The 24,747-nt window shown below is 45.2% G+C and overlaps 1 protein-coding gene across 1 annotated transcript; it reads left to right on the top strand.

Moving 5' to 3' along the window:
* The first annotated feature begins 13 nt into the window (after window positions 1-13).
* On the top strand, window positions 14-24,214 carry LOC120848937. Its single transcript, XM_040221041.3, has 4 exons — window positions 14-46; window positions 18,540-18,692; window positions 23,156-23,406; window positions 23,893-24,214. The coding sequence occupies exons 2-4, from the start codon at window positions 18,548-18,550 to the stop codon at window positions 23,977-23,979; spliced, it is 483 nt and encodes a 160-aa protein (XP_040076975.1). The 5' UTR covers window positions 14-46; window positions 18,540-18,547; the 3' UTR covers window positions 23,980-24,214.
* Window positions 24,215-24,747: the final 533 nt, after the last annotated feature.

Below are 24,747 nucleotides of genomic sequence, written 5' to 3'. Positions count from 1 at the left end.
CCCAATCGAAGCAGGGATGTCATATTGCTTCCTGTTCTACGTACAGGTTAGTAGAATATACTTCTACAAGTGTTTTAAACACAATTGCAGGACCTTGATAATGCTGCCGAGCCTACGCAGCTTGTGTAACATAATCTCCGAGTGTTGGAGTGTGATTGCAATATTGTTACATCTTAGTGGCAGTGTCGAGCACAATCCTGGGCCTGACACTATTATTATGCAACAGCTGCTCGAAAGTAAGAAACAGATTGCCTGGGATGTTGCTGAGATCATGATAAACCAAAACAGTTTTGGTCAACGACTAGAATCCATACAGTCTTCGGTGGCGAATTTAAAGCGTCTGTCAGGTGAAGTGCAGAAAGCCCGAAATCAAATTTCGTCACTGGATGCGTTTTTGAAGGCCAACCAAGAAAAGTGTAAAAACCTTATATAGTTTTGAAGAAACCTTGAGCGAAACACAGGCTTTCTTAACTACACATGTTATTGACCAGGTAGTCAGTGGAAAATTAGGGATTTATGTCTGCAGTGTACAGCAGATCAAGAGGCTAGGCAGCCTGTTATCCGATAAGATACAACCTGTTTTTCTATAACTTGGTAGCTCAGGCAACAATACTGCAATCCTTCGTAACACAAAAAAAAATACAAGGAACACACATTCCCGTAAATGAGGACTATTCAGGACAGGTCAGAGACATTAGGCTGTGGGAAAATGGCAGCGCAAACCGAGCAAATGGTGAAAAGTGTTTCCTCGCATTTGATAAGATAAAAATAAATGGAGCTACATACGCCTGGGATGATAGCATAAATGATAAAGTAAGACTTATACCAGAAAGATAATTTCGGGGCACTAAGTTGCGAAATGGTATGACAAAGTGCCACAAAATACATACGAAATATTGTTATTATTAATTTACGTTCAAGAAGTATCATTAACAAAGTTGAGGAACTTGAACACATTTTAATTGAGCATGACCCCGATATCATGGTTATTGTAGAGATATGGTTGCATGATTTCGTGGTGAATGGCGAAATAGTTCCTGCAGGATATAAAATATTTAGGAAGGATTGGGGTATCAAAAGCGTTGCCATAATTGCTAGGCATGATCTTGATTGCACCACAATCGAAGACTCAAAGCAAATAGAAAGTATTTGGTGCACACTAAAATTGTCTAATATCAAAATAATGATACGTACCATCTATCGACCACCTAACTTCAGTTTCGACATTTTAGAAAAGTTGAAAGAGTTTTTAGTTAAAATGCGTGTCAGCACCCGTAATGTTATAATCTCCAAGTATTTTAATGTTCCAAGCATCGATTGGGATGCTTAACCCATTCGCTTCCGAAGATGGCGATCCACCGTCCGCGGGAGAAAGGGCCAAAGTGCAATAAGACGGCGAATCGCCGTCCTCCGCAAAATAATTTGTTTCCAAAATATATTGATAAATGGCAACACTTTACAGGCGGTAGGTGTTTTGATTAGTACTTTTGACAGCAGATGGTACCACATACGTGATTATTTTATGATATTTAGAAGTGAAAAGGAAGAAGTTTGCAGTTCTTTTTCTTTGTATGAAAACATTGCGTCGCGGAAGAGGAGGTGTCTCACCAGCGAGGAAATTCTTGATCTGGTGTTTGAAAGTGATGAGGATGACGACTGCGACGACCCGGAAATTACCATGGACATCGAAAGCAGTGATTCGGACAGTGACAACAATGCTGAGGCTTCGGACTCAGAAGAACCACTTGATTCTTCGGTGCCCGTCGCGCCACCACGATCGAAAGCTCGAAGGCTCGACGTCTGGCAATGGGAGGACGACGACAGTGCCGACAAAGTCGCGAAGATCCCTTTCGCCGGAACAGCAGGTGTAAAGAGAACCATTCAGATAGCTGTAGGGGACAGTCCTACAGCCCTCTCAATGTTCAATGCTTTGATAGGCAAGGACTTTTGGCAGATGCTTGCACGTCACACGAATGCGTACGCACTTGAGAAGCAGGCCTCCTTTCCGGACCCTTTGTGGTTTCCCACGACTCCAGGTGAGATGAAGGCGTACTTTGCCCTTTGTATTCTCATGAGCCAAGTGAAAAAAAGGAGGATTCAAGCCTACTGGTTTCAGAGAAGCGTCATTAGCACGCCCTTCTTCGCGTCCATGATGCCCAGTCAGTGGTTTTGGGCGCTCACACGATACCTTCACCTGTGCGACAACAGCCTGCCAGTTGATGACGACAAACTTCAAAAGCTGCGTTCAGTCCTCGACTATGTTTTGAAGGTGTTTGGCGAGTCGTATTCTCTAGGAGAGGGACTGGCGGTAGACGAGAGCCTCATGAAGTTTCGTGGTCGTCTGTCCTACATTCAATTCAATCCGTCGAATTGCGCACACTTTGGAATCAAATATTACAAGCTGTGCGAGTCGTCAAGCGGATACTGCCTGAACTTTTCTATTTCAACAGGCAAAAATGAGAGGACCCCGGCAACAGCTGGAATGTTATGCAGCGAGGCTGTTGTAATCGACCTTGTGGGACACCGTCTTGGAAATGGTCACACCATCTGTAGTGGTTTAACACCGTTTAATACTGAGATTACATAGGATTGTTGGAGGTTACATTGCGATGCTCCGCATACACCGCGGGAGGCCTGTCCAAGCATGCCTCTCGATAGTCAATGTTCCTTCGGCTGCTTGGAGTTGAGGAGTTCAAACACAAGCTGAAACTAGACACTACACCATCCATACAGACAACTTGTACTCGTCCCGGTTACTCTTTCTTCACATCAAGGAAGCGGGGTCTAACGCTGTCAAGACAGTTCGGGTGCATCGAAAGAACATGCCGCAGGATCTGAAAAAAATCAACCTTCAAAAGGGTGACTGTCGCAGCCTCTTTTCCCGTGGACTGATGGCTGTGACATGGCAGGACAAGAAGCCCGTAACCTTGCTTTCGACCTCCCATGACACAACAAACCTGACAGACACAGGAAAACAGAGAAAACACAACCAGCCAATCCTCAAACCCCAGGTTGTGCTTGATTACAACAGAGGTATGGGAGGCGTCGACCGTGAGGATCAGCAGCTGGCTTCGTTTCCCATTATGCGGAGATATGCCAGGGGGTACAAAAAGATCTTCTTCTACGCAGGGCCGTAACCAGGGGGGGGGGGGGGGGGGTTAGGGGGTTCTGACCCCCCCCCCCGAAATTTTTTTCTGGGTACAGCCCTGGTCGGTGCACTTGCAGCCAGCCGATTTTAATCTCCACCTCTGCGCACGCGCAGTGGTGCCGGTCGGCTACCGGATACCAAACCGGGACCGGTTCTCCGGTTTGCTGCAACTCTCCATTATATGCCTCCGATGAACATGATTCGTAGGCGAAAATAAGACAATAGACACTTTCAAAATGGCCACCGTTGTCCACGAAACCCCCCCCCCCCCCCGAAATTTTTTTTTGGGTACGGCCCTGCTTCTACGTCATGGATATAGCTGTCTACAACAGCTATATACTTTTTGGAAAGACCACAGGCAAGAAGTCTGGCTACACGGACTGGAAAGTCGACCTTGCCGAGCAGATCGTGGAGGAGACGGTGTTGCCCGGTTACAAGCGACGGGGAAAGCCATCAGTGAGTGCCTCGCCGATGCGCCTAGAGGGATACGAATGGGCGCATTTTCCTCGCCAGATCACAGCCAATGCTACGAAACCAAACCCATCTAGGCGGTGCCACATCTGCAAGGTTCAGGGCGAAAGAAGCGAGAGCCGCTGGGAATGCGAAAAATGTGAAGTCGCCCTTCACATGCCCGTGTGCTTTAAGCTATTTCACACTCGAAAGTCTTTTTAAGTGAATACCGTTTGCCTGTGATTAAGGATTGAAATAAAACAAAAGTTATCCTCCTGTGTCTTTTTTTGCGGAAGTTATTAAACTTTTTCCTCGGAGCCACAGAAGGCACGGGTACAGTGAAAACGGGGCGCGGAATACCACGCGGGAAAAGGCTGCGTAATAGCGGAAGTGAAGGGGTTAAGACCGGTAAACTAAGACGTCACTCTTTGTTCCACTTTGATTGATATGACCTCTTTGCACGATTGAACTCGGATAGTGAAATGGTACACACGAGTGCAGGGTGAATGCCAATCTATTCTTGATCTGTATAAGCGATATTCTGTACCGGTACTGGGTATTCCCAGGCATCACTTGATGGTTTTACTGCCCTTATCGTTTGGTACCTAGTGCGCATAGCGATGTGACAACATACAAAGATTTTCATCATGGAGATGGGCCTTTTAGACAAACTGGAATCTTGTTATCACTGTTTGAGGCAATTGAGCCTTGACCCTGCACATGATGTTAACAATATATGGATGAAATTTAAAGGAAATACTAAACTAATGCATTGACCAGTACATTCCACTCAAAATTAAAATGTCGCATAACAAAAACCAGTGGATTACGAAACATGTAGTCCATCAAAAGGCGAAAAATCTCGAGATATACAGCAAACATCCGCAAAACTCCTAGTGAACGCATAGGTGAAACTATTAGAATTCAGAGCACAGACCTAAAAACTGCCATAAAAAGTGCTAAAAACAAATTATACAACATCACAATGTCTAGTTTTCTGCTGACTGCTCCCAAGAAATTTTGGCGGCATCATTTAACGTATGAGAAATGACATTTCAAATTTTGTTCATGATGGTGAGCCAATATTGAAAAAGTTGACATAGCCAACACGTTTAATCATTCTTTTTCCACAGTTTTCTCCAGCAATGATGTTCTGTCACGAGTGTTCAATGAATACTCTGATATTCCAGCGATCGATGATGTACCCTTGTCTTATGAAGGAATTTTTTCGATACTCCTTAACATTGACTATTCCAAGTCAGAAGGACCTGACAAAGTCACAAACTCATTTTTGAAGAGACGCTGAATGGTCTGCCAAATATCTTTTCATTATTTTTCAGGCATCATTGCTATCTGTTTCTATTCCAGACGGTTGTAAAATGGCTAAAGTTTTCCAAATCCTAAATTCAGGTGACGTGTAAGATGGTATCAAACTATAGGCCGATTTCACTAACCTCAAGCTGCTGCAAACTTCTTAAACAGGTAATTTCGAAGCATATTAGCACCTTTTTAGCTAATCATTACATACTCAATAATAGGCAACACAGATTTAGAAGGGCCTGTCCACTGCGACACAGTTAACTGAAGTCGTACATTCTTTCTTGCACATTTTAGACGCCACAGGTCAGGTAGATGTCATCTTTCTAGATTTCAAGAAAGCCTTCGATAAACTAAGCCATCAGAATTAAATGATCAAATTAAGATTGATTTTAAAAAACCAGCTCTTGCTTGGGTGGATTGATTGCATTTTAAATAAACATAGACAGTTTGTTAGTATTCAGAACGCCCACTCTTGTGTGTATGAGGTGACATCAGGGGTTCCCCAAGGATCGGTGTTGGGGCCATTACTGTTTTTACTATTTATAAACAACTTAATATGTGATGAAAATGTGCACGCTAGACTGTTTGCAGATGATTGTTTAGTATTTACTGAAGTCCAGACGGTCACCGTAAGAAAAGCTAAATCATTGTTTGGCCAAACTAACCCCGCAGGGGGCACCTGTGAAAACAGGTGTTTGGAGGGTGGCGTCTCCACGGACCCCGAGCCATGCGGGTTCGCCCGCCCACGTCTGGCTGTGCGTGGCTTTCCCGTGTCCGGGGAAAAGGGCATCCTGGTGGTTGAGTCGAACCCGGGGTAGGTTTGGACCCTTCGGGGCCCCCCGAGTGAGGCAATACACCACTTCGGTCCCCGCTTCCCGTAGACGGGTGTCCTGGCTTGGCCCAAACAGGATGATTCAGTCAGTCGCCACTTCTACTATCCCCTCCTCTCTTTTACCTTTGTCTTCTCCTTCTTTTCACTCTTCTCATTTTCTCTTCTTTCCTTTTTTCATTTCCTTTGGCGGCAAGGGCTAACCTTGGGTGGCGACAGACTCCTCGTCCAAAACCACACTTGGTTATAGTACCTGGGCAGTGCTAATAGTCTAACGGTTCCAGCAAAGCCCTTTTTGTTATGGTCCGTTAACTATTCCCTTGTTGGGCTCCGTGGTGGGCGGCACACCACAGGTTCTGAACACTTTCCGCCTCTTATGGCTCCCTCTCTCTCTAAACCCGGTTCCAGGGAGGCATCCAAACGGCTCTGTCCGGAACAAGTCATCGCCAAAGCACCTGAAACAGAACACTTTGTTAAGTTTTTTGTAGTCCACTCTGAAGACAATCAACGCCCTGCCGCCAAGCTGTCTCCGTTCATTGTTGCCAAGGTTCTTGAGCATTTGATCGGACACTCCTACCAAGCAAAAAAGTTGCATTCTGGGGACCTCCTTGTTGAGGTCACCACACAAGAGCAAAGTGTGGCCATTCAGAAGATGAAGAGCATCGTGGAGACCTCAGTCACGCTAACACCGCACAGGACTTTGAACACTGTGCGTGGTGTCATCTCCGAAGAGGACCTGCTAGATGTAAGTGAGGATGAGATCCTTGAAGGCCTACGAAACTCGGGTGTCATTGCAGTAAAGCGGATTATACTTCGCCGCGAGGGTCAGGAGATTCCCCCAAAACATCTTATTCTTTCTTTTGAACGGCACTGTCTCCCAGCAACAGTAAAGGCAGGCTATCTGAACTGCCGTGTCCGTCCTTATGTGCCGAACCCCCCAAAGGTGCTTCAGGTGCCAAAGGTTCGGGCATGGGTCCAGGAGCTGCCGTGGAAGAGAGATCTGCGCCAAGTGTGGCAGCAACGAACATGTCGCAGACGTCTGTGAAAGCACTGTGTGCTGCTCCAACTGCAAAGGCACCCATGCAGCATACTCCCGTGCCTGTCCCCTGTGGAAGCAGGAAAAGGAGATACTGAGTTTAAAGGCTAAAGAGAACATTACATACCTTGAGGCCAAGAAACGCTGGTCATTCCTTGCACAAGGCTCGTATGCTGACGTGGCGCGCCGGGGTCTTGCGCCGCGTATGGAGTCGAGGGCAACCCAGGTCTTGCTCGAAGACCTGGCTGCCGCCCTCAGGACCCCAAAGCCTACCCAGGGGCAGCAGGCTCCCTCTCTTCGCGGAGAGGGTTCGCGGGCTGCTCCCACATCCCGAGACAGGCCAGCGCCTGCTGCGCCTGTACAGTCTGCACGGTCTCCTACCAGGGAGAAAAAGCGAGGCCCTCGGCCTCACTCCCTGGAGAGACCGCCTGCAACCAAGGAGCTGCATGGCCCTCATGCAGCTTCTGTAAGACAGAAGGAGGTGGAGAAGATGGACGGGGTTGAATCCCTCCCCAGTACATCTGCCACCCTCCCGTCAGGTTCTGGTCGTGGCCGCAGGTTAGGATCTCGCAGCTCCGACCCTCCCAAGCCGGCAGGCAAGCCTGCTTGCGGAGCTCAGGAGAGCGGTGCTCCTGCCCTATCCACCTCCCCATCTACCCCTGAGTCTGACCAGGAGGAGATGGAGTGGCAGAATCCGAAAACCAAGCAAAAAACTAAAAAACCTGTGATCCCTCCGAAGGGATGATTTTTTTACTGTTCATCCGTGTGCTCATAATTTCATATCTTAATTATGGTTTCAATGCTAATGCAGTGGAACTGTCGAGGGCTACTACATAACCTGGATGATGTGGAGTTTTTGCTGGAGGAACTCAAGCCACGTGTGCTTTGCTTACAGGAGACTCATTTAAATCCCAGCCATACCAACTTCCTCAGACGGTACCAGGTATTCCGAAAGGATCGTCCGTGCTCTGTCAGTTCTTCTGGAGGAGTTGCGGTGGTTCTCCCGAGAGAAGTGCCCTGCGTACAAGTCCCACTGTCTACCTCACTGTAAGCAGTGGCTGTACGGTTCATGCTTCACAAAGCTCTGACAGTGTGCTCTTTGTATCTACCGCCATCCTTTACTTTGAAATCCTCAGATTTTAATTCGTTTTTAGACCAGCTTCCTGAGCCATTCCTTTTGATGGGTGATTTTAATTGTCACAACCCTCTATGGGGGAGTACACGTCGTGACATCCGAGGAAAAATGATTGAGTCTGTGTTATTCTCTCGAACACTTTGTCTTTTTAACACTGGTGAGCCTACCTTTTTTAGCTGTCAACACCTTTCTTCATCATGCATTGATCTCTCTATTGGGACTGCCACACTTTTCCCTAACTTCTCATGGCATGTGCATCCTAACCCATATGGTAGCGACCATTTCCCCATTATTTTAAAGTGCACTGCTCCTTCATCCTCTCTCATGACACGTTCACCACGCTGGAAAGTAGACCAGGCGAACTGGGCCATGTTTGAAAGTGCATCTGAGATTAACCCTGAAACTGTAGTTGGCTTGGATGTAAATGATGCCTGCAAATGCCTTACTGCCTCTATAATTGAGGCAGCTCATAAAGCTATTCCGCAGTCTTCTACACGCCTTCCTGCTAAGCCAAAACCTTGGTGCACTAAGGAGTGCAGTGAGACTCGAAAAAAACAAAATTGTTCATGGGATGTGCTACGCCGGTACCCGACCCCTCCAAATGTTTTAGCCTTCAAACAGGCTCGGGCGAAGGCTCGATATGTCCGTCGTCAATCAAAAAAGACGACATGAAAGAAATACACCTGCTCCGTTAATAGTCACACCAGTGTAAAAGTTGTCTGGGAAAAAGTGCACAAGATTAATGGGGATTATCGAGCCTTCTCCATACCGCTTTTTGTTCTGCCAGGTGGTGTACTGCCTAGTTTTGAGCAGCAGGCCAATATTCTAGGGGAGCACTTCGCATCTGTATCAGGTTCATCGCATTACTCGGCTGCATTTCTAAAGCATAAAAGTGTTATAGAGAAGAAGAGGATAAATTTCTCTGGAGGACTACAAGAACCCTATAATAGACCTTTTACTTTTCGAGAGTTACAGGCAGCATTAAATAAAAGTAAAAATACGTCCCCGGGACCAGATCAAATTCACTACTGTATGCTCAAGCATTTGCATTCCAATACCCTGCAGGTGCTTTTAAGCTTTTTTAACCAGATCTGGAGAGAAGGGGTCTTCTCAGATTCTTGGAAAAGAGCTGAGGTTATCCCGCTCCTCAAGCAAGGAAAAGATCCATCATTACCCTCAAGTTACCGGCCCATAGCCCTCACAAGTTCCTTAGGGAAAACCTTTGAACGAATGGTAAACTCAAGATTGGTCCATTTTTTAGAGAAAAATAACCTCCAAGACAAGTTTCAGTGCGGTTTCCGTGCTCACAGATCAACGGTGGACCACCTCGTACGACATAAGAAAACTATTCGTGAGGCTTTTGTTAATAGACAGCATTGTGTTTCTGTTTTTTTTATATATAGAGAAGGCTTATGACACAACATGGAGGTATGGAATTTTGAACGATCTTGTCTCGTACGGAATTCGTGGCCGAATGCTCTCACTCATCAAAAGCTTTTTGGAAGACAGATACTTTCATGTCAAGCTTGGTACAACCTTCTCTCGTAGTTTTGTCCAAGAGAATGGAGTTCCACAAGGTGGTGTTCTTAGCGTAACACTATTTTTAATAAAAATGAACTCTATTGGAAAGTCTATCCCACAATCACTTTCCTATTCTCTTTACGTGGATGACTTGCAGATCTCTTGCTGTTCGTGTAACATTTCGGTCTGCGAGAGACAACTTCAGCTGGGAATTAATAGTCTGATGAGGTGGGCTGATGCCAATGGGTTTAGTTTTTCACCAGAGAAGTCAGTATGTGTCAACTTTTCATTACGTAGTGGCGTGATCCTAGAGCCTAGTTTGACCTTAAGGGGGCTGGCAATTCCTGTTCGTAATGAACACAAGTTTCTAGGAGTGATATTTGGTAAAAAGTTGAATTTCCGTAGTCATGTACTTTACCTGAAACAGAAATGCTCAAGGTCAATGAACCTCCTAAAGGTGCTTTCACACAAGTCTTGGGGTAGCGATCGGGAATGTCTCCTTCGTCTCTATCGCTGCTTGGTTCTTTCAAAATTGGACTACGGATGTGTAGTGTATGGATCCGCACGTCAATCTACCCTTCAGGTGTTGGACCCGATCCACCATCAAGGTCTGAGGCTTTCCACTGGTGCTTTTCGGACGTCCCCTATTCCTAGCCTATATGCTGAGAGTAATGAATATTCACTTGAAAAAAGACGGTTTTATTTAGGCTTCCAGTATGCATTAAGAATTCGCTCTGTCCCTTCTCATCCGATCCAGGAAGCAATTCAGGATTCTCGCTATGAAACTCCATTCCAGAACAAGCCATCTGTCGTACCCCCTTTTACGCAGAGAATTAAAACATATTCACAGGCTTACAGCCTTCACAGTTTCAGCCTAGTTGCCCAACTTCCACTGGCAGTGGCTCCTTGGGAGTGCGTAGCACCCATAATCAATTTTACTCTGATCAAATATAATAAGCGGCAAACTCCTGTTGCTGCCCTGCAGCAGGAGTTTTCCCAGGTTGCTTATACGTACAGTGACTATAGGAGTTTCTTCACAAATGGTACTAAGAGTGACTGTGCTGTCGGTTGTGCTGTTATAAGCGAGACATGGAAGGTTGTTAGGCGTCTTGATGCCAGAGCCTCAATATTTACTGCAGAATTATATGCTTTAATTTTAGCTGTTGAATTCATTATAGAAAACGCTATCCAGCATTCTGTTATCTGCTCTGATTCTCTCAGCGCTTTAAAGGCACTTGCTTCTTTGGAAGTACCAAAGAATACCTTCGTTACTAGGCTCCGGAACATTGTGCACACTGCAGCAAAATCAGATTTACACATCAATTTCTGCTGGGCGCCTAGTCACGTCGGTATTCAAGGAAATGAGGATGCTGATAGAGCTGCCAGTACGTGCATTGAGAGGCAAGTGGATATCAAGGACATTCTGTGCACTCGTTACAAACACAGTCTAAAAAAAGCAATCCAGAAAAAGTGGCAGTTAGAATGGGACACGGAAATACACAACAAGCTTCATTGTGTGAAACCTACCCTGCGGAATGGGCAAGTTGCCGACACAGGGAGCGCTTCTTTGAGGTTGTGCTCTGTCGTCTGAGACTGGGACACACCCATCTCACGCATGGGTACCTCCTACGGGCAGAGGCAGCTCCGAAATGTGAACACTGTAACGAGTCTTTGAGTGTCTTGCATATTGTTATCATATGTCCTAAGTACCATCACGAACGCACCACTTTTTTCTCTACCTTTTTTCGGAATCGCGTCCCGTTCCACCCGGCATTATTATTGGGTGATGAACCTCTTGTACCGCACCGTCAAGTCTTTCAGTTTTTAGATAGCATTGGCATCCTACATCGGCTGTGAAATTTAGTTTGTTTTCTTTTCTATTACGTTTACCTGAAAATTAGTGGTGGCAGACAGCCGGCGATCTTGTATCGTCGGCACATTTTCCATACTTCCTTGCGTGAATGAAATTCCTTTAGAGTGCCTCTGGTTAGTGGAGCATTGGTTAAAATTTCTGGAGGCTTTAATAGGCCTGTATCTTGTAAGGTTTTAATCATTTATTTTCCATAGTTTTAAGATGGAACTACCTACTATAGGTCTTTTCAGTATTGCCTTTAACTTACCTTGTGTTTGGCACACTATGGCCTTAGTTGCCGCTGTGCCATTAAACACCTAAGTTTCTTCTTCTTCTTCTTCTTGGCCAAACTAAGTAAATGGTGTGTCACGCGGCAAATGTCTTTGAACCTTAAAAAAAATTATACGCTTTCAACACCCCGTGACGCTGAATTGGAGCACAGCTCTTGAAGAGAAAGAGGGAGAATAGTGTGGAAAGGGTATACACCTCCTCCCTCCCTCCTCCTCCTCCTCCCCTCCTCCTTCAAGCTCCTCCCCTATCCTCCTCCTCCTCGTCCCCGCACGGTGCATTATGGGACATTTCCCATTATGCACCGCATTGAGTACATACACGATTATAACGCAACAGGAGGATTCAAATACCAAGTATTACGAAAACATTGATTTCCTTACTGAGAGTGGAGGAACATTTGCAATAAACAGTGAAAGGTAGTGTAAACTGCTTAATTAAAAAAAAACAATTTTTGCGAATATGGTATTGGAAAAATAAGAAAAGTTTAAATGAGCAAATACGTAGTAATAACAAAGACACAACCAGGGTCGGGCAGAAATACTCAAAAATGTATTTGGAAATACAAATACTGGGATACATTGAAAGAGTAGCTTAAATACTGATACTGAAATATATCTGCAAATGTGTATCGCGATACATATCGAAAATACATTTTAAATAGAGGCAAAATCTCTTTGGAAATGCAACTACAGGAATACATATTAGGGAGGGCAGAAATACAAACACAGAAATGCTGACACTGCAATACATTTCTTTCAATTTGTTTAAGACGCCAAATGAGATGAGGCTTTAAGTCGGAAGTGGAAGTTTTGAATCCCGAAATTACTTTCCCGTAGGCTTGACACTGTGGTTCTCCTTAGGGCCACTGCCTTTGGGAGTTCCACGTTCGCGGCGAGACGCTCTACCGCGAAGCGGGTTCGTGCTCGCGTGGCATGCTGCTCGTTGAGCGCAAACAAACACCAGTCACGTTGGTAACGGTGATAAACTGTTTATTTACAATGAAACAAAATAACAACAAAACAGCGACTATAAGCTGGTGAACGCCGTTGGTGTGGAGATCGCCCACGGCCGAACGGTCGTCCACTAAGGTACAAAGTACGGGGTAAACGCTCACCGGTGCGCCGGAAGGGTCCCCGTTGTCGCCGCCGCCGAATCCCAGGAAGAAGAGACCAGCGAGACTGCTGTCCGCTGGTTTTAAGATCACGGCGGGGGCGAAGTGGCCAATCAAGGAGCGACACGTCGATCTCCTTTCGCGGGGGTTCGTCACGGAAATCGCCCCAAGGGGGAGAGGAGGAAGCCACTCACAGTGGTAAGCAGCGCCACCTCTCGCTACGTCGGCGCGGCCGCCACGGCGTGCCAAAACGCTGACGCGACAGAATGTTAAGGGATCACAATTCCCACAACACTTTGCCTTGAAGGTAGTGATTTCGGACGACGAGGAGTCTTCAATGGGCTCAAAAAAACGTTCCATCAAGGACTGACCGCGGTCCCTTACCTGACATCCTGTCTCTCTTACGAGGGATCCGAAAAGACTTCGACCTCTAAACAAATTCTATGTCATCCTAAATCCCATCAAAACGTCACCATGCCCCTATCCAATAAGGACGTCCCTATCAACAATGATCACATGATGTCACGGTGGAAAGAACTGGTATTCTCAATCTGTAGGTGTGGCCTTGAACATGAAACTTTGCCACGCTAATGTATGAAAGGAGAATACATACTTTCGTTGTAGGTTACCTCGTTGAAGATCGTGCAGGCAGTGTCATTTGTAATTTTCGAGAATAGTGGACAACCTTAAGCATTCTGGAACACATGTCTTATATTCTGTTACGGTTGAAAAAAAAGATACGGTGGCATCCCTGCTGTGAAGGTCCTTTCTGCCGACCCTCAGCCACCAACGCATGGACTGCAGTCCTCAAGTTTCGCCTTACTTAATTCAAACAGAGACATCGTGGATTGCTACCTGATATTGCCCGGTACAGGTGCGAGCTCTCCCATAAACAGCGCGCTCGAGACGAGTCGTAGGTGTACGAAGTCTGGGTCGGTATGGCGAGGCCACATCTGGCCTTCTTCCTGGGTTTCGGATCACCAGAGCAGTGGGTCACGTTGAGCGTGGGTCACGTTGACGTACCATTGAGCGTGCAATATTATGAGTGCAGCCGCAAACGCATTCGAATATGTGTTGAACTTCACTGTGTGAGTCATCCTACTATTTCAAGTCAACCACCACCAGGCTCGAGCTGCAGCGGACTGTGAATCAGCTTTGCCGGCGGGGTGTACTGTGTCCGTAAAGGCAAGAGAGACAGTAAAAAGCAGGCTTTGGATGCCAGCGAACAATGACTCAAGAAACCCCTAGGGACCTCCGGCACAAGATGCTCTGGCTCCACTCCTGGCACGCCACCTGGTGTGCCAGGAGGACACATAGAGAAGTATGGAGAATCGGAAGGAACCTTGGTCAGCATATTACAGTGCCTCAGCATCTCCTGGACTCTGGTGCTCTAAGAAGTAAAAAAAGGAAAAAAAAGATGCGTTTGGATTTATTGATCTTTTTTTTTGGGGGGGGGGGGGAGGGAGGGAGGGAGGGAGGGAGGGAGGGAGGGAGGGAGGGAGGAGAGGAGAGGAGGGGGAGGGGATGGGGGAGAAGGGGAGTATTTCTCAAGAAATGTAACGAAATGCATTTAACTCTGATTGTATCGCAATACAAAGGAACGTTCAAAATATATTTCTATACAGGAATACAAATACTGCTTAAAAGAATGTATCGCGATACAGCAATGCAGATACCAAATGAATTTCTGAAATACTATCGCGATACATCGCGATAGCATGCCCAACCCTGGACTCAACACAACATTTCCACTCGCAAAATGTTGTGCCCGTGAAATATTTCTCAAAACATACACTTTCCTAGATTGGCAAAACATTGAGAACAAAAAATTCTTTGGAGTATTGTATTTACGATTACGCATAATCAGAGTAAGGGGCCACTATGCATGCTTCCTGAAACCATCCTGCTTTGTATTGATAACGGATGTAGAAGAGTTGCCATGGATTATGTCAGGTAACTCTTCGTGAGCACGGGTAACAAAAGCATTAACATGTACATTTACGTAAAAAAAAAAGTCGTTATGAATAACAATACGTAGGAATAACGCAATTTGTTTTTTGACAAGACCACAGCTACAAATGTTTGCAGTTGTGGATCATTCCGATACTAAAATTCATTTGACCAGTTCATTTATTAATTTCAAGAAACTGTCTACCGTGCTCCGTCACATATGCTTGAATTTTTTTGAGTGCTTTAATTACTTTCTTAAAGGGGGCCCTGCAAGGACTTTTTAATGGTTTTTAATTTGCACCCAAATTGAGCACACTGAACATAGTAACTTAATAAAACTTTTCTCAAATTTTGCTTATTTTAAACGTTTTAGCCAAATCAAAATTACAAAAACAAGCAAAAACTAACCTCCTTCATGACGTTATTGGTCGCTTGAGTGGCCGTGAACTAGAGGAGGGGTAGTGAGCTCAGCGAATGCTCACGGCTGCCGCACTCCGCGTCGACGGCTCGAGAGGACGCCACTAAAGCGCGTGCTGGATTGGCTGGATGAAGGGGGTGGCTAGGGCGGTTTGCATTGCATTTGCTGCTGGTTTAAACACTAATTCGGCATGACAGTTTATTGCCCAGAAACGACAGCAAACACGGGGTAAAGTTTAGTTCAGAACAGGAGCCGCTTTGCGCTGCCATACTGCCAAACGGCCAAACTGCAAGCCAAAGCTGCTCGCCGAAGGCCTTCAGAACGCTCGGAACTGGTCGGATACTCGAGCCGGTATATGACCGCAGCGCCGCCGCGTACATCCAGGACCTTTCTACGCTTGCCGCTCGTAGATGCCTGATCCCACTACTCCTTTCTAGTATGCGCCGCCTTTTTCCACCGCTTGGTGGCGGGTATGTTGACGGGTCATTTCTTGTTTCCATACTTTATAAACTGCACTTGTCTCTTTTTTGATCTAAAATACTGAACAAAAGCTACTTTTATAAATAATTGAAACGGTTCGCACCACTTATATTTTGTATTTTGACTAAAAAGAAGCTTTTAGCAGCTCTGACCAGTGGTAAGCCCAGGACCAAAGACTTTCCATAGTGCGCGCTTTCGGCACCGCGGGTCGCCCCCGTAAGTGGAGGAGGATTTTTCGTCGTCCCATTAAAATATGACGCACTGGTATTTAGTTACTCTCTCCGCGCCCGCTGGCTTGTCCGAACCCCGAGAGACGTGGAAACCACAAAAAAAGTAGAGGCTTAAAAATGATTGCAAAGGTCCTTTAAGATAAATAAGTTCAATTGAATTATTTATTTTTACCAAAAAAGGTTGAGGACCCTTGCGTTCCATATTGGCTGAGATTCCTACAGTGCCTCGGTTACGCAGTGTGACGCTGAAAGGAAGGCATCTGCATAAAAATTGCAGCGTTCACAATAGTGAATAGAGATTTCCTTTTAATTCGTGACCATGCTGATTTCTTCAAAGCGCATCTCTTGAGACAAATAAAGATGTGTCTAGGCAGGTTCATGAAGCGTCACCTGGCATTCGAGCTCAATCAAAGTTGCCGAAGGTAGCTTCTCTTGAAGCTGTTTAGTCGTGTCTGAAATTTTATGCAAAACGAGTGTCGGGCTTCATTTGGGGGCAAACTTGGAAACAGCGCAAAAAAGGCGGGCCAAGAACGAGAAGTGAATGAACACTGGGTTGTGTTTGTTCACTTTTCGTTCTTGTCCCTTGTATTTTTTGCACTGTTTCCAAGTTTGCAATATGAACCAACTAGCCCAACTTCACGCCTTGTTTCATTTGGGGGCACTGCCACTTCTCTGGTATCTTAAAGGGGTACGGAAACAAAAATTTAAATATTCAAATTTCGTTCGGGAATGAGTCAATCATGACGGATAATAACCATACTAAATGATAATCGCACGCTTGTATTTTGAACAACTGGCTATATAAGAGAAGCGAACGGAGAGCGCGATGCATCACGAGATATCCGGCGGAAACAAGAACAGAAAGCAAAGATATTCGTGACGTAGCAAGGCAGGCGTGGTTATGAGCTTTGCCCTTGGTGGCGTTGTCAGCGTTGTGGTGGTGTCAGTAGCGTCAGTTCGTTACAACCGAGCCGTTCGAAGTACCCATGGAGTGACGAGCGTGCGGCTGGCCCAAGGGGCACGTAGCTTCCACAGCACTGTCAACCTAGGGCTGAACGGGGTCGGAAAAGCAACTTTTGTTCGAGTTTTGAGCGACAGGCTAAATTGGCTATTTCCGGTTGCACGAACAAGGGTCTGAGAAAGAGGGGAGTCGTTCCGTCTTCTTGGACCGTTTGGTACAATGCGCGATTTGTGAGTTGAGCTTGAAGGAAAGCTAAGAAGGAAAATGTTGAAATTCCAAAGGTCAGCGCTGCTTCGAAAGAATCTGCTCCGTCAAGACTACGTAATAAGTTACCCAAAGTTGCTAGACTACCTCCCAAATAGGCTCCGCATGCATCCACCAGGTGCACATTGAAAGATTGTTTATTTAGCTTTAAAATTAGTTTTCTTGTGCCTTTCAACGGAAGACTGGTGTTTTTGAGGTTAGGGTGCAGCATGCGACACATTCAAGCTAGAAAATGAGCGCTGAAATTTTGTTTTTCTACCCCTTTAAAGAAAACCTAAAAAAAAAAAAAATTAAAAATCTGGTTGGGAGACATGCATCTCAAAAAATTAGTTTTACACACACACAAAAAAATATATATATGTTTTGAAAGCAATTTTTGGTGACGCAAAACACGATTTAGTTGGTAGTCATCTCCTCTCCATGTGATTTGTCTCTTGGCATTTCAGTCGCGTGGAGGACAGGTTCATCGACTTTGCCTTCACGTTGAGGTGGAAAGAGCAAATGACCATCTTGTTGAGGTCGAAAGAATGAGTGACCATTCCGTGAAGTCAGAGACTTCATGCGCAGAATTTCAGATAAATCTATCGTCATTAATATGCGTATAATAAATAATTCTTTTTTTTTGCATAAAATTTATTTTTAGACACCCGTATGCCAAAGCAGACTGTTTAAACAAACATTTCTTTTCAGGGAACCTTTAATAACGTCGTAAGCATATGTCAATATACAACATAATTGTTTATTTTCTCAGGCCAATATTCAAGAAATGCGGTTATAAGTACTGTTGTGGAGCAGATTCTTCTGCAAATTTCCTGCTCGGCCTGCGTTAGACTACTTAAATATTTTCTGAGTACTTTATTCATTTAAAAAGAATGAGCCTACACAATGTCAATGCACAGTTCACAAATGCTTTGAGTTTTCGTGAACCATGCGGTGAACAGAAAACTTGTTAGTTCCTCTGTTCTTCGCATTCAATACATTGTTCATCAGGTTGTCGAAAGGCTTCTTCACAATATATCATTCATGCATAACTTTGCTATTTGTTTCTTTTGCTGGAAAACAGGTGAGAACTGGTTCGGACATTACAATGGTAATCGTCTTGGTGCATTAGTACAACTTTCTTTTTTTCGTGATTCCCATAGCAAAGCTTCAAGCAATTATATAAGTGTGCTCAAAACCAGTCCAAGTTCAACACTTGTACGAAAGGATTAATGCGAAGGCATAAAAAAAAAAAGATTATGTGACCGGACACGGAGTTATTTACAATGTCATCAAGCTAGGCCTTGCAAATGATAGCCAAATCACGTCCACTACTACTTCACGATATAGGACAGCGTCTTTAGTGGCCATGCTTGTTATTTCATTAGATCTTGACGATGATTTATTACTATGGAGCATTTACAAATAATTTTTCTAGTGAACAGTGGCATTCCTGTTAACAACATCCTGCTGTGTCAGGTGAGTAGAAAGTAAGAGTTAAGAAGTGTACTTTGGCCTTTAATGGCAAGTCGGTGCATATGGAATTATTTTGGTTTCAATGCAGGCCCAAGTATGCACGGCGCTGAAGGGATAATCCTTTCAGGCCACAGAAACAAGGGTACCACAAGAGCCGGCCAAGGGAAGGGAATGGGACCTCTTGGTGTCAAAGTATTGCCTCCTGCATGGCCATGCCCCAAACGGTGCATTTTTTGCCGAGGTAAACCATTCAGTCATTTCAAAGTTGTGCGGGAAAAAAACAACATGACTCACTCTCACACATTGCTGAAAACATTCCAATGCAGCATTGATCCAGAAAATGTAAGTTGACGAGTTGCAGATGATGACCCAGGTGGGATGATAGCTTTTACATTATCAGAGTTTTACTGACTAAAGGGCTGCCCCGAGAGGACACAGCAGGATGGTGTCCTGCAACGCAGCACCAGCATATTATGTACTGTAATCCTCTCTAGTAATTTTTTCTTTTTTTGGGGAGGAGGAAAACACTTTTTCTTGCATTCTTAAAAAAGAGGGTTAGACGATTATCAATAAATCTTTACAGAAACCGGTGCCATTTTCATGTTCAATGTGAAAACTGAAACGGGACTGGCAGAAAGCGACTTTCATTTGACGTGAGCTCTGCAGCGTCCTGTTTGAACAGCTTTTAGGGTGTTTGGACGCGCTAAAACTAGACTATGAGATGACTTTCAGCCTAGGAGCGATTCTTATGCTACATTTGTTTTTAACATGGTGCGATACTTTAGTGGATGAATTGGGTCAGGTCCCTTGGATCCAGCCCAGTCGGGAAGGCCAACCAGGTTTAGTGGGTCCCGTTTGCCCAATGCAACAAGGCACGTCCTTGCAGACTTGGCTCTGCCTTCTGCCCTTGGACTGAGGCTGGAGTCCCTGGGTGGAGCTGGGGTTTCACATGTCTACTCTCCGAGCGTGGGAACAGATGCCAGTTAGGAACAAATGTACGTGCACCACTTCTGTGACCTCATCTCATAATGACAACCTGGTTTGTCGAGCCTTTTTCGGCAACCGTACGTGGGAAGACTCACCCGCTACATTCCTTTCCTGGTCGCTTTGATATTACGTAATCGAACAGTGGTTATGGTGTATTTATAAAACCAGTTTATCAACTCACTCCACAAAAGAACCTCGAATGTCTCTTGCACCATACAGCTAGACAAAAAAAAGATGTGTGGGAGAAATTGTAAAAATTAATGATTTTTATTTATTACGCAAATTAAACTGAATGACATAATAAAATGTAAAAAAATGTACGCAAGAAATGCATATTTGAGCAAGAAATGCATATTTCTTGCTCAAAAAAAAAAAAAAAAAGCTAAAGGTAGGCATGGACCCAGGATAATGAATGGGGTAAAGAAATAAAATTACGATACATATTGTGGGGTGGGTATGCAGGATTCAGTCCTAGCTTGAACTAAGATAAAACTAGCAAACTATTTAGGTTTAATAAACTGGTAAAATAAAGGAAGACACATGTGCTTCCCATAGAGCTCGAGCAAAAAAATTTAAATGGAAAATTTTGTTTTGTACACCTAAACCAAAGAAAGCCTTTTTTTCAATTTGTCGATAGCTGAAAAGCAAATAGAAACCGAAGAAACATGTACCTGGTGAATAATATATTACAGCAGTTCGATGATAAGAACATTTTTCAAATATTTATGATAAAAAAATCATGGAAACTGGCGGCCCTGTCTTGTAGAAGTAAATCTGAATAGATAAAAGAATTCCTGGAAGATTTTCTGTTTGACAACAATTTTTAGGTTATTTATGATTTTGTGTGTATTGTACCAGTGCCTCTTCTTCTTCTAGAGATGTGCTCCCTGAGAGGTTCAAGAGAAAGGAACAAAAATTTGAGGCATTCCATAGAGTGACGGCTATGGGACACCTCACCAAGGGAGATGAAATGGAGGGAGGCGAAAGAACTCTTATACCCCTGTCAGACGGGCTAGTTTAGTGTCACTACAAGCGAGTGCACTTCAACCCATCGAAACACACTCCAAGTGTGTTGGTGCCACACGGGAAAACTTAGTGTCACTCCAAAATGATGGCAATTGCGATGGGTAAGTAATGGGCACGCAAAATATTACAGTGCATGCGCATTTTTTCATAAATAACCTCGCCATCTTATTAGAAACACGTTACCACACAATGTTGCGCTAAGTCACGAGCTTTAATCCAAATTCGAATCCAATTTAATCGTTACGATCAGTCATTAAAAGCCAGTGATACACGTCCGCACACCGGTACGATGCTCATCTATACTCTGTTTCACCTTATGATGTACCGCAGGAAAGTTTACAAGCGCAAGCTCCTTGCTGTAGGGCCCATCTTGGCGGCACAAGCTCTTGTGCGTTAAGAGTAGCTCCCAACGCTATGAGCTCGCGCTTCTATCCTTGTTTGTGGTACAACATAAGGTGAAACGGATCATAGATCAAAACGAGCAGAAGGTAGGGATTGAACCCAGCATTCCTGGGTTCTGCAGCGCGAGCTTTCGTTCCGCGTGCTCCAAGCTGGTGTGGGTGAGCCCACTGGCCACTCGCCACTCGCCATAACGAAACATCTTGGAGTGTGTGGAGGACGAGCTGGAGCGTGATATCCGCGATGTCGGACAGTGGAAGCGCGTGGTTGGGGCACGTTTCTTCGTGAGAGCCCAACGCCTTTCAGATGAGAGGCAGCTGGACCTGGATGCCGACGGACAGGCAAGAATTTCAAGTGACATCGATCAGCAGCTGCAGGCCAATGCCTTCACCATAGCCGCTCTCGTGACCGACAACCTACCCGTGATCACTCGAGAACGGTGGACTTTCCAGAGGAACGAGCGGTGGTTCGAAGACACCTTGCGCCATTTGGGCGAGTTCCATTTCAAGCAAGCCTATCGCGTCTCTCCTGCCACCTTCAGATTCCTGGTGGAGTCTTGCAGGTGCCTCCCGGCCGTCGCTGGCCGTCGCGCTGGGGCCGAGGCTGGAAACTAGATTCGCCGCTTGTTTTTCTACAATGCACTACTATCTTGCCAACAGAAAACAAGTGCGCATCTAATATTACTCCTATCCAAATAATACTAAATTTATGCAGCGTTAATTCCTTCTATTCTTTCTACTCCTTGAACAGTGCTATCGAGATTACACACTTGGTCTACCGAAGCGAGCGTAGTGTGCTCCCCGAACTCACTTCGTTGGAAGTGTGTTCTTCGGGCAGGGCTGGATCACTGGGTTCTCCAGCGCGAGCTTTCTCTCCACGTACTCCGACCTGGTGGGCGCTAGCCCACTCGGCCACCGATACCCCTTAATAAAGACACGTTAAAAAAATTAGACGTTTACAATTCACTGTAATGCCGAATTGGAGCGCAGCTCTTGAGGAGGAGGGAAGAAGGGTACGAAGGGGAGGGTATGCCAGCTGCTCCCCCTCCGTACCCTCCCATCCTCCTCTCCTGTTCCCATCTCACTCAGCGTAAAACTTTCGCTAAATTTCCCGCTAAATTTAGCCGGGAAATTTTACCGCTGAATGGACGTGTGACGTCACATGACACGTCATCTGAAATTTTAACTGTGACGTCATGTGACGTCACACGGGTAAAATTTTTCTTCTAAATTTAGCGGAACAACTTTCCGCCAAACTTAGCAAAAACTTTTACCGCAAAATTTAGCGGGAAAATTTTACCCTCGTGACGTAACACATGACGTCACGTGTGACGTCATTTTGGGAAACTGCCCTTAGTGCAACTGCTTCAACGCGCGATTACGCCGACGCAGCTCAACTCAGAAGCGGGTGCCTAGGAGCTGTGCTCTGAAACTAAGTTAGATTAATTGAGATAAAGAACGAAGCATATCCAACTTTGGCGTTCCGCTTCGTTCCACGGAACTTTATGAGGAGGCCCTGCACTGCCTAATCAGATCATAATTATTGTGTTGTCTCAAGTAGTCACATGCTGCAACAAAAGTAGGCTCTATCATTCTCTGCTAACCAAGATAGCCATGAATGACTGACTTTGCTCGTCGTCTTTTATCAATTCACCACTGCGCTAATCTTGATTCAGGTAAGGCTAAACTCCAAGTCCACCCCACTACTTTTTTTGCAATGCCACTCTTCTACATGTCGTCTCTTTCCCGAATTTCTTTTTCTTTATAAAATAAAACTTGCGCAACGCTTTTGGTTTCTGTGTTGTTATGTTTTACTGTTGAAACACTCCTACTGATTCCACGCGCTCGATCGAGCAATGTGAGTTCGTCAAACTCACTCCAAGCCAAGTCTGTTCCTCAGGAAGGAGCCGTGTGGCAAACTACAGAAATGACACTAAGTGCGAAGTGCACTCGCTTGTAGTGACACTAAACTAGCCCGTCTGACAGGGGTATTACACTACCTGTAAATAAAGTTGTCCTTTTTGCGTGCAAAACCAATAACAAGGCTAGAAAATAGCAAAGGGAAACAAATTTCCTTGTCATATGTTTTGATATACAATATTTTCCAGACTATAAGTCATACCCTTGTGTAAGTGGCATTTCTATATATTGAGCCATTTCGGCTGAAAAGTTGATTTATACATCAACACCTCTATATAATTTTTTTTCGTTTTACAAGCATTGCTATCCTAAAATAAAGGGGATTTGCAGCCAAGTATGCCAGAGCACTAAACGTGTCAATAATCTCTCGCAGGCACCCCGGCTACTCTTGTGTGGAAAGTGCTGTATCCTCTAGACAGCGTTCTGCCCGTCACACACTTTGTGATTTCAAGAATCACCACTCCAGTGCAGAGCGCCAGTGGCCATCATCGTCAGGAGATCTGGTCAACACGTCATCAACACGTGACCACATCACAGGACTACAAAACAGATTGGCACAAGCATCGCCTCGGGATTTGCAGCCAAGTGTGCCAGAGCACCAACCGTATTAATAATCTCTCGCAGGTGCGTACACTTCAGTTTTTGTAATACATTTTAAGTTTCCGTTTGGCTGCAAATGAGGGTTGGGCATAACATGTTTTGAGAAATATTTCACGGGCACAACATTTTGCGAGTGGAAATGTTGCGTTGTGTCCAGGGTTAGGCAGTATCGCGATACAATAGTATTTTAGAAATTCATTTGGTATCTTTATTTGTGTATTGCGATACATGTTTTTCACCAGTATTTGTATTCCTGTATCGAAATACATTTTGAATTTTCCTTTGTATCGCGATACAATCAGGATGAAATGTATTTCGTTACATTTGTTCAGAAATACTCCCCCCCGCCCCTCAAAAAAACAAAACAAATACAGATTGAAACACATTCTTTTTTTTTACTTCTGAGGGCACCAGGGTCAAGGAGACGCTGGGGCATTGTTGCCATGGTAGTGACCAAAATTCCTTCCGATTCTCCAAACTATTTCTGTATGTGTCCTCTCTTCTGAGAAGCATTGCGTAGTTGGGGACTCGAACCAGGTGGCGTTCCAGGAGTGGAGCCGGAGCATCTTGGGCCGCAAGTCCTTAGGTGGGGGTTAATTCAGTCATTGTTTGCTGGGCATCCAAAGCCTGCTTTTAACTGTCTCTCTTGCCTTAGCGTACACAGTCCTCCCAGCCGGCAAAGCTGAGTCACAGTCCGCTGCAGCACGAGCCTGGCGGTGGTTGACTTGAAATAGTAGGAAGACTCACGCTGTGAAGTTATATTCGAATGTGTCTGCGGTGGTGCCCGTAATATTGGGCGGCTCAAGAGTACGTCATCAGCCGACATGAACGTGACATGCTGCTCTGGTGATCCGAAACCCAGGAAGGAGGCCAGACATGGCCTCGCTGTGACGACCCAGACTTTGTACACCTGCGACTCGTCTCAAGCGCGCTGTTTCTCAGAGAGCTCGCACCTGTGCCGGCCATCTCAGGCCGCAATCCACGAGGTTTCTATTTGGAGTATGCAAGGCAAAACTTGAGGACTGCAGTCCATGCGTTGGTGGCGGAGGGTCGGCAGGAAGGACCTTCACAAAAGGGATGCCACCGTATCAATCGGTTTTTCAATCTTAACAGAAGAAAAGACATACGTGTTTTAGGATGCTTCAGGTGGTTCACTATTTTCTAAAATTCCAGATGACACTGCCTGCACAATCTTCCACGAGGTAACCTACAACGAAAGTATGTATTGTCCTTTCATACAGCAGCGTGGTAAAGTTTCATGTTCAAGGCCACACCTACAGATTGAGAATACCACTTAATTTCACGGTGACGTCATGTGATAATTGTTGACAGGGGCGTCCTTATTGGGCACGGCCCGGTGACGTT

This window comes from Ixodes scapularis, unplaced genomic scaffold, assembly GCF_016920785.2.
Source record: "Ixodes scapularis isolate PalLabHiFi unplaced genomic scaffold, ASM1692078v2 ptg000854l_1__unscaffolded, whole genome shotgun sequence".
Taxonomy (NCBI): Eukaryota; Metazoa; Arthropoda; class Arachnida; order Ixodida; family Ixodidae; genus Ixodes; species Ixodes scapularis.
The sequence above is the reverse complement of the archived record's forward strand: the minus strand, read 5'-3'. Positions and strand labels throughout refer to the sequence as shown.

Excerpts from the sequence above, each read along its gene's own strand:
- LOC120848937 (XM_040221041.3), top strand. The coding sequence starts at position 18,548 with ATGCACGGCGCTGAAGGGATAATCCTTTCAGGCCACAGAAACAAGGGT. Across the intron at positions 18,693-23,155 it reads ACGGTGCATTTTTTGCCGAG|GCACCCCGGCTACTCTTGTG; the intron begins GTAAACCATTCA and ends AATCTCTCGCAG. Across the intron at positions 23,407-23,892 it reads GTATTAATAATCTCTCGCAG|CATTGCGTAGTTGGGGACTC; the intron begins GTGCGTACACTT and ends TCTTCTGAGAAG.